The sequence below is a fragment of the Rhagoletis pomonella genome, unplaced genomic scaffold (assembly GCF_013731165.1).
Source record: "Rhagoletis pomonella isolate Grant_MI unplaced genomic scaffold, Rhpom_1.0 Rhpom_scaffold_00014, whole genome shotgun sequence".
Taxonomy (NCBI): Eukaryota; Metazoa; Arthropoda; class Insecta; order Diptera; family Tephritidae; genus Rhagoletis; species Rhagoletis pomonella.
In genome coordinates this window covers 2,870,243-2,880,740 of record NW_023458568.1, presented here as the reverse complement: position 1 = coordinate 2,880,740, position 10,498 = coordinate 2,870,243, and the positions used below count along the sequence as shown (strand labels likewise).

The 10,498-nt window shown below is 38.7% G+C and overlaps 2 protein-coding genes across 2 annotated transcripts in view; both read right to left on the bottom strand.

The window, feature by feature from the left end:
- Window positions 1–3,953: 3,953 nt before the first annotated feature.
- LOC118749111 (activity-regulated cytoskeleton associated protein 2-like) lies at window positions 3,954–4,567 on the bottom strand. Its single transcript, XM_036483883.1, has 2 exons — window positions 4,548–4,567; window positions 3,954–4,470 (listed from the first exon to the last, which is right to left on the bottom strand). The coding sequence occupies exons 1-2, from the start codon at window positions 4,565–4,567 to the stop codon at window positions 3,954–3,956; spliced, it is 537 nt and encodes a 178-aa protein (XP_036339776.1).
- A 4,682-nt stretch (window positions 4,568–9,249) lies between these two features.
- LOC118749172 (E3 ubiquitin-protein ligase listerin-like) overlaps window positions 9,250–10,498 on the bottom strand; it is a 74,112-nt gene continuing 72,863 nt past the window's right edge. Inside the window, exon 2 of the mRNA XM_036483947.1 lies at window positions 9,250–9,592. Coding sequence (XP_036339840.1) covers window positions 9,533–9,592 — 60 coding nt within the window. The 3' untranslated portion in view covers window positions 9,250–9,532. The remainder of the gene's footprint in view (window positions 9,593–10,498) is intronic.

Sequence of the window (10,498 nt, the reverse complement as noted above, 5' to 3'; positions counted from 1 at the left end):
AACATATGTATTTATGCATACAAGTACCTATGTACTTGTACATACATGTGTACATATATGTATACATAGATTCTAAGCACATACGCTTGGACTCACTTTTTGCTACTGCTTATGCGATGCTTAAAAGAAGTAATAAAATATGTAGTCAAAATTAACCGTTTAGGTACCATAGGCCAGAGGTTTTTTTAGAGATGGGGTGCTTTTGTCCGAGAGATTTCTGTTGCGGGCGATTATAACCCTCACTAAGTAGAATTATCCTTTCCGTGTTTCCGGAAAAGAGGGGCGGAAGTCTTTTTGCGCAGAACTTCTTTCTGCGTAGGCGGCCTTCGGCTGCGTTTAGGGATTATAACCCTCGCTGAGTAGAATTCTCCTTTCCGTGATGCCGGAAAAGAGGGGCGGAAGTCTTTTTGCGCAGAACTTTTTTCTGCGTAAGCGGCCTTCGGCCGCGCTTAGGGATTATAACCCTCACTAAGTAGAATTCTCCTTTCCGTGATGCCGGAAAAGAGGGACGGAAGTCTTTTTGCGCAGATCATATTTCTGCGTAGGCGGCCATCGGCCGCTCTTAGGGATTATAACCCTCACTAATAGAATTCTCCTTTCCGTGATGCCGGAAAAGAGGGGCGGAAGTCTTTTTGCGCAGAACATCTCTCTGCATAGGCGGCCTTCGGCATTCTCCTATCTTTGTTGCCGGAAAAGAGGGGCGGAAGTCTTTTTGCGCAGAACTTCTTTCTGCGTAGGCGGCCTTCGGCCGCGCTTAGGAATTATAACCCTCACTAAGTAAAATTCTCCTTTCCGTGATGCCGGAAAAGAGGGGCGAAAGTCTTTTTGCGCAGAACTTTTTCCTGCGTAAGCGGCCTTCGGCCGCGCTTAGGGATTATAACCCTTACTAAGTAGAATTCTCCTTTCCGTGATGCCGGAAAAGAGGGGCGGAAGTCTTTTTGCGCAGAACTTTTTTCTGCGTAGGCGGCCTTCGGCCGCGCTTAGGAATTATAACCCTTACTAAGTAGAATTCTCCTTACCGTGATGCCGGAAAAGAGGGACGGAAGTCTTTTTGCGCAGAACTTCTTTCGGCGTAGGCGGCCTTCGGCCGCGCTTAGGGATTATAACCCTCACTAAGTAAAATTCTCCTTTCCGTGTTGCCGGAAAAGAGGGGCGAAAGTCTTTTTACGCAGAACTTTTTCCTGCGTAAGCGGCCTTCGGCCGCATTTAGGGATTACAACCCTTACTAAGTAGAATTCTCCTTCCTTTGTTGCCGGAAAAGAGGGGCGGAAGTCTTTTTGCGTAGAACTTCTTTCTGCGTAGGCGGCCTTCGGCCTTGCTTAGGGATTATAACCCTCACTGGCTAGAATTCTCCTTTCCGTGATGCCGGAAAAGAGGGACGGAAGTCTTTTTGCGCAGAACTTCTTTCGGCGTAGGCGGCCTTCGGCCGCGCTTAGGGATTATAACCCTCACTAAGTAAAATTCTCCTTTCCGTGATGCCCGAAAAGAGGGACGGAAGTCTTTTTGCGCAGAAAATCTTTCTGCGTAGGCGGCCTTCGGCCCCGCTTAGGGATTATAACCCCCACTAAGTAGAATTCTCCTTTCCGTGATGCCGGAAAAGAGGTGCGGAAGTCTTTTTGCGCAGAACTTTTTTCTGCGTAAGCGGCCTTCGGCCGCGCTTAGGGATTATAACACTTACTAAGTAGAATTCTCCTTTCTTTGTTGCCGGAAAAGAGGGGCGGAAGTCTTTTTGCGTAGAACTTCCTTCTGCGTAGGCGGCCTTCGGCCGCGTTTAGGGATTATAACCCTCTCTAAGTAGAATTATCCATTCTTTGTTGCCGGTCGGGTGGTTTTGTCCGGGGGAATATTGTTTGGAGGGGATTTTGTCCAGGGGATGTTTGTTCAGGGAGATTTTTTTTCGGGGGATTTTTTCTGGAGGATTTAGTCCGGGTGATTTTATGCACGGGGGAATGATTCCGACCACCGTAACCAACAGCCGTTTCAGCTCATCGAACGCAGCTTGCTACTCATCTTCCCAAACCCAAGTGGCATTCTTTTTCGTCAGTTGCGAAAGCGGTTTTGCGAGATCTGCGAATTGGGGTACAAAGCGTATGTACCAGGAACATGACTGTAGAAAGGATAACAACTCCTTAACATTTTTAGGAGGCTTGCGCAGAGATATTGCTGTGACCATCTGGTGACAGAATGTGTCCCAAATATTTCACTTCGCTACATGCAAACCGACATTTGTCTTTATTGATCTTGAGACCAAATTGTTGTATACGGTTTAAAAGTCTACTAAGTTCTTCAAGGTGCTCTTCGAAGTTCCTTGAACATAGGATTATATCGTCCAAATATACAAATACTGTTAAGTTACTTAGAGATGCTTTGAGCCGATCGATTAGTCGCTGAAACGTTGCTGGCGCGTTTCGCAATCCGAAAGGCATGCGCGTAAATTTATGCATACCAAACGGTGTGACGAACGCAGTTTTATCCTGGTCTTCTTCCTTCACGCCGATTTGCCACTAGCCAGCCTGCAGATCCAATGTCGATATGAAATTGGTAACTTTAGCTTCATTCAGGAAGTCATCAATCCGTGGAAGAGGATACCGATCCGGCTTGGTGATGGCGTTTAGTTCTCGGTAATCGATGCAAATGCGCAGATCGCCTGTTTTCTTGGGTACGATAACTACAGGAGCTGCCCATGGCGATTCGCACTCTACTATTACTCCAATCCTGAGCATTTCGTTTATTTCTTGTCTCAACAAAGCCTTCCGCTGCGGTGATAGATGATATGGTGGCGAAGCAATCGGTAAATGCTCACCCGTATCGATGCTATGTGTGGCAAACGGTGTTGCAAATGTTGACTCTTCGAATACTTCGTTATGTTCGAGCAACAGCTTGTCCAAATCTCTACGCTGTTCAAGCGTGAGTTCGCAACCAGCTATCTGAGTTGGTGGACTCAACTCAAGAGAGTTCAAAAGGAAAAAATTTTCTTCGCAAAACTCTTCGTACCCACTAATCTTTACCTTAAATGGAGGCGCAAACAGACGAGAGGAGTTTTCGGGCGTAGATTCACCAACCGGTAGTGAACTTTTGAAAATTTGCTGCACTGAGTGTGGAGAGTAGTCATTTGAATGTGAACGTTTCTCTTTTACTGCTGGTCCATAGTTTCTTTCAGGGGAAACGGCATCGTCGATGTTAGTGCCACTCCTCATAACGTAGGGAACGAAGTTTGAGTATTCGTTTACCGCTTTATTACGAGGCGATAGCCGATTGCTCGTTACCACATGTGCGCCCGCTATGTCTATAGCTGACGGCAGGCCACTTACACTTGGCTTGGCGAATTCGAATTTTACCTTGGGCTCGTCTTCGAAGTACCAGTAGCGTTGGGCCATGTTCACCACAATGCCCGCTTGTTCCAAAAAGTCCGCTTCAATCAGTGGACGATTCTTCGTAGCATTTGAAAGAGATATCATCCGTATTTTCCGAACTCTATGGCCGATTGTAATGTCGCAAATGGGTGATAACGCTTTTTGCGCGGTAGTGCTTCCATCTGCCAACGTGACGTCAGCCATGACATCCTGGAAAACACACCCCTTGCTAGACAATATTTTCTTCAAGTTTGCGCTAACAACAGACGTTTTCGCTCCTGTGTCGAAGAGAGCTTCTCCTTTCAAACCAAACATCTCGATGTGGACCAATGGACAGATTGTTCCGACAATGGTGGTATTCACGCTATTAAACGCGAGATATTGTGGACTCTCTTTGCTGTGTCCGCTACATTTTGTGCAATTTGCGCGGTACACACCCGGTGCACCACAGCCGTAACAGGAAAACGTGGCTGTGCGTTTGGTTTGCAGTGCTGCTGCACTTGTACTTGTACTTGTCGTCGTAGTTTGTTGCTATGCCTGCTGCTCCTTTTTCTTCTTTAAGCACATATCTACGGTGTGACCGCGTAATCGGCAGATAGATCACCTTTTGGGCCCTTCCGCTCGTTCCGCCTTCTCAGATAGTGCCGCCGGAAGTTGATTGGATTCAGCCAGAAACAATTCCGCATCTCGGCAACGTGATAAGAGTTCACCGAACGTCGAAAATGCATCACGATGCACGCGCTCTCTTATCTTCACTGACAGGAGGCCGTATATCATATTGAGTTGCACCCCTTCGCTGTCTTTCAATTGTGAGAACAACAACCGCTTCTTGCAAATAAAGCTATCGGAGGCTTCGCGCACTTGTTGCTTATGTTCAAAAACACTTAAATAAGTTTTCCAATCAGGCGTTGGAGGAGAAAATGTCGCTCGTATTAACTCTATGGCGTCGGTGAATGTTGACACGGATTCTTTCACACCTATCCACCAAGTCGCTGCATAATCCTCGAGTAAAAGTGGCATACCGCGTAGCGCATCAGCATCAGGAATTTTCTCGATGTCTTTGTAGACTGTTATAGCAGCAACAAATTTCTCTACCGCTACTGGATCCCGTTGTCCTCTAAAGCGTGACGTGCATTGTGTAAAAGAACCGTTTTTATGCCGCTGGAAATCGCTTCCAATATTTGTGAAAATTGCTCGGGCGAGAATGTCGCCATTTTGTCCACGCTTGTCGGTTCGTCGGCGAGATTCGAGGCCACTGAGTTGGTCGCCAATGAAGAGTAGGACTTGCCGTTCCTTAAACAAAATGTCATAGGATTGGCCAGTCACACCAATTCCTTAATCGTTTGTAGTGACCGCGACTACGCCTCTTGATGGACCTGCCCGATAATCCGGACGAGAGTCGCATACAGAGATGGAATTGTACGCACGAATGAAAACGCGTTAGCTAATCTGTGTATACTAAATTGTCTTTATTGCAGTTAGTTGTCCGAAGCAATATAGGCGATCATGACGATGCTGATCGTCAGTGATGCATTTTAGAGTTCTCTTACAAGCTAAACAGAGTTGCATTTTACATGACATTACAAGGAGTTTAGACGTAAAACATAGAACAGTATGCTATCAAGTGAAATAAAATACAAGCAATGAATATACATATGAATAGCGGTCGTTACACTACGATTGTTTTTTGTAATTTAAATGAAGTTAAAAAGTACAAGTTTATTTACGAAGATGGAAACTAAAAAAATGGTATTTTACTGTTGCGATAAGGTCAAGAAAGCGATGAGAGTATTGTTTACGACGGCAATATTTCCGAAATGTGGTTTTACATTGTTCAGTACAAATTGTTAAAACTTTTGGGAGAGCATTGCCTTATTCGTACTAATTGTGAAGCATATTCATAGTCGAAATAAAGTCGATGCAGCAAATATTTTTAACAGATATTCTGTTAAAAATTATGTCAAAAAGCTGCAGCTACTTAAGTGTTGACTTTATATTGACTATAAATACGCCACATTGTTATTTAGGCAATATCATATATATACATTAGACTGCATCACCAAAAAAAAGTTGCGGCTTTTCCGCCAGGATTACAAAATTTATTATATTTTAAGACGTCCGCCACGATATTTCGGAAAAATATTAAGATTTAGGCAAGCTAGACCGATTTGAAAATACCTCCAAAAATGGAGTTTTTTATGAAAAAAATAGTTTCTTAAAGAACTTTTTGAAAAAAGTCACCTCAGATGACAAAACAGATTAGGCTTAAAAAATCTGCATAAAAAAGTTTAAAAATCTTTTCAACGGAATCGTAATAATGAGATTTTTGATGCTCTTTTTTTACTTTTTTCAAAGACTGATTTACGAAAAAAATTAAATAACTGGGCCAAAACTACTTTGATGTAGACTAATGGGATCTCGGTAGAAAGGTATTTTCCCACTATTGTTATTTATGTGCAAAAAAAAATCATTCGTGTCCCAAGTTTTTTTTTCAAATAGCAACCCATCTTAATTCCACTTTGAATGATGTTCCTTCATCCTACCTTTCTCTTTCATCCTTTGAATGAGCTTGTTAGCAAAGAAATAAAAAAGGTGAGAAAATACTTTTCCAATGATACCTCACAAGTCTAAATCGGAAGAGTTTAGGTTCAGTTATTCAAGTTTTTCTTATGCCATTCTTTGAAAAAAGTTAAAAAACAGTATCAAAAATCTCATTATTACGATTCCGTTAAATTTTTTTTTTAATTTTTTATATATATTTTTATGCAAATTTTTTAAGCTTAGCCCGTTTTGTCATTTGAGGGGATTTTTTCAAAAAACATCGCCAAGAAACTATTTTTATTCATAAAAAACTCCATTTTTGGAGGTATTTTCAAATCGGTCCAGCTCGCTTAAGTCTTAACATTTTTCCGAAATATTTTGGTGGACGTCTTAAAATATAATAAATTTTATAATTCCAATGGAAAAATAGTACCGATTTTTTTTGTATGGGGAGTGGTGCAGTCTAATATACATATATTATAGCAATAATTTTTTTTCTTAACGGGAAATGTATTTTATGTCGAAAGTTTAGTCTGAGTATATAATCGGTATTGGGTACCGAAAAGAAAGTATTGGGTACCGAAATCTTTTTGAAGTATTGGGTACCGACAATTCACCACATCACTAGTGTTGCCAGAATATTTTTGTACCCCATCCCCAAATCGGGCCGCAGGTATCCCCAAAAATCCCCATTTTTCTTTTAAATCCCCTTTAGTAAAAAATAAAAAAAGCATGTATTCACATTTGTGTTAGTTCATTTTAATCCAGTTTTCATTTTAATACAGCTTTCATTTTAACACAGTTTTCATTTTATTACAGTTTTGAATACTTTTCTCTACACATTTTCACAAATTTATATATGTATATTTACATACGTACATTTATTTTCTTTTAAAATAGAATTCAATCTACAACAGAAACAGCATAAATAAAAGTTTAAAATCAAAAAGTAATCAAACTTTTTTAGTGTAATAAAGTAGAAGTCTCAAATAGCTAAAGAATACCATTTATTTTTTAGAACTTCTTTCGTGGAGGTGGTTGCGAAAATTGTTTGCTCAGTGAAAGCCAATCAAAGCAGACATTTGCGCCGAATAATGCTTTGACGGCGTTAGGAAGACCTTACAAACATATCGCGCGAAAAGTATGTACTAATATAATCTTTATTCGAGAAATTTTTATGGGCAGCCGGAAAAATATGTTTTAATTTCAATATCAAAGTTTTAAACGAAACAAAAATCCCCATAAAATCCCCACATCCCCAAACGAAAAAATCTATCCCCAAATGGCTTCATAAATCCCCAAAATGGGGCAAAATCCCCACATCTGGCAACTCTGCACATCACTAACGATCTCGCGCAACTGGTATCGGCGACGAATGAACAAAATGTCAGCGACGCGTGTCTGTGTACGAACCTCTATGAATTTGTATTGCGGTAGTCGCTTAGAGACTAAAATCGTCGGGTATCAAAGATTTGCCTTGTGTAAAAAGGGCCTTAGTGAATGAAAATTTTTAACAATGGGAGTGTTTACATATGTACAGTCACTCACAGAAGTATTCGTAAATTAGTTTTTTCACAATATTCAAAATGTTTTCCATCATAAATCTTTTTCGTTAATTTTCATTTAAAATATAGCTCATTCTATAACAAAAACCATATAAATCATTCTTGCAAACTTTGTACAAAATTCATAAAAATGAATCAAACTTAAAAAAATTTTCATCAAAATTTCAAACTTTTTATTCAGAATTTTTAGAACAATTTTTGGTATGCAGTGTTATAACCCGTTCAGTTTTAGTATAATGAGGTGCAAGTTTCAAGCTGCTAAAAATTACTGCTGATATTTTAGAATTTTTTTGTCGAGGGTGTTGCGCATTTTCTTCCATAAAAAAATAGTTTTTGTCATGCCTTATATGGAAAAAAATGCGCAACACCCTCGACAAAACAAAAAACGTTCTAAAAAAATACTAAAATTGAAGAGGCTACAAAAGTGTATACCGAAAATTTGTCTAAAAATTCTGAATAAGAAGTTTGAGATTTTGATGAACATTTTTTAAAGTTTGATTCATTTTTATGAATTTTGTACAAAGTTTACAAGAATGATTTATATGGTTTTTGTTATAGAATGAGCTTTATTTTAAATGAAACTTAACGAAAAAGATTTATGATAGAAAACATTTTGTAATATTGTGAAAAACTAATTTACGAATACTTCTGTGGGTGACTGTATGTATATTTATGTGGAATAATACAGTGTGTTACGAAATGATAGCGTCCTAAAATTTTATATTTTCATTCATATCCTTGGATACTCATCGCGTACAAAAGTCCCACTTTAAGGCGTTTGTAAATGATAGCACCATTGAAGCAATAGTGTGGACAGGGGATTGGAGTTTCTCCATCTTTGATTTATAATTTTATTTTTTTTTTGCGCCCTGCGCGCAGTTTGCCGGACATTTGTTGACATTTGGTTTCAAAGGGCCACGCTCATGGGCGTACGTTACTTGCATGTTACAAAATAAAAATACATTTTAAGAATTTCAGCAACACACAAAAATAGAGCGTTCGCCCGAGCGTTTGTTTGGTTTTTCAACTGTAAAAATTTTACTTTGCATTTGGCACAGCAAAATTAAATTTTTTTGTACATCATAGCAATGTTTTCCACCCCGTCTCAGCACGGAGAAAAAAGTTACCGATTCGCACAGGCCCAAATTCGCGAAATTTCTTTTCTCTGCTATCCGACGTTGGCAGAATGTCAGCAATCCTATCAACTTTACGCGATGTGATGCTCCCAAGGATTTACATTTAGTTAAGATTGGCAATCCATCATTTCCAAAAAGTTTTGGTGCCAACTTGCAAAACGGCGTTGCAAGTAATATTTCGTCATTCGTTTAATAATTGCAAAGCACAACATACACTGCACTTTGCACTCAAAATTTTTGTAAAAAAGATCTGGCGCTTCCACACTTTAATGAACGCCATGTGTTAACTTTCACTATATACGAATTTTAAATCAATTTTAAATATAATTTTTTTTCAGTGCTGTCATATTTTTTATTATTTTTTCATTCTATATTTGTTTAAGTAAATTTTTACATCTTACTGGAGTACCTGAGCTTCATATGGAAGGGATTTCGCTTTGCTCTTTTATACATATGAAACTCCGGCACTCTCATATGAATTGTATTTATATGTAAGGGCATGCAGGAGGGCGATAATTTGTTTTTAATTTAAAGTGTAAATTTGTATACGTGTATTTTACTTCGGGGCAAAACAAAAACGAATGTGCTACAAGTACTTACGGAGTGAGCAGCTCTGTTCTGCTCGATGAAAAGAAAAGTTACACAACATAAGCGTTGAATTTATAAACATATATTTGGAAAAGTTACAATTAAATTTCTATGATTAAAAACAATAAACGCTGATTATATTTTAGTTACAATATACTACGGTTGTCTTTTGCAGAAACTGAAAATACATTATCGCGCTCCTGAAACTGAACTCGTAGTGTTGTTATCCATATTTCAAAACAAGTAATCAAAACATTGGGTACTGTATTTCTTATATATAAAATCGTCTTTTTTTAAATTAGAGTCCAATGTTTTTTTAGACATGAAGAGATTTCGTTTATAACTTTATTTAAAATACATTTCGGCATATCGGACATGTTGATTTACTGCTAGTTGTGAACCACTTGTACTGAAAGGGGAAAATATTTGAATTAGTCGATTATCAAATTTATTTTTTAGGCTAGTGTATACAGTTAATTAGTAATATTACAATAAGAGTTATGTAATTTTAAAACTAAATTAAGCGCCATACACACTTTTGGTAAGTGATAGGCCGAGTTTCTGCTCCAATATGTGGTGTGCGTCTTGATGTTGTTACACAAATGGAGGGATTTGCGTCGAAACAGCAAATGGATTTCAAGAGAAGCAATTTCGAGACAGACAGCATTTTTTTATTTAGAAAAAGAAGCTAAAGATATTTGTATAGCGGTAAACTACGACAATATGAAGTACCTCCTGGCAACACGTTAAAAAGTCTTCGCGTCTTGGGTCACTGTTAGCAATTGTAAATTTTGAGTGAGTAAGGACTTTGTTTACCTAGGATCCAATTTTTGTTTGGTATCGGCCCAAACCGATGAACGGTTGTAGAATCAAACAAGAAAAAGAAAATGAAAGAAAATTTCAAGACAGAAATACACTCATATATTTGGCATTGCCTGTCGCTATTAGAAAACCAGTTTTTTTCTATTATTAGATGTTGCTCGAAGTGGTAGTACGCAATAGCACACTGCGCAATTACGTTAAAGGCCCTACACATTAGGCCGGGTCGATTTTGTATGGGGGAAAATAAAAGGCATTTGACCGTATTGTAATAGTAATATTATGATGTCTTAGGTCTAAGCCAACTGTTATTGCCCACGAAAGATTAATTTAAAACTTATTTTTAGCCCGCGTAGTTGCATCAAAGTTTATGAATTTCGAAAATGAAACTTTGGCTAGTAATATCTATGGAATGCGTTAATTTTTATACACTAGACGATATATCAAATTAAGGGTTATTAAATTTATTACCTCACGTTCATTTATCATTTTTCAA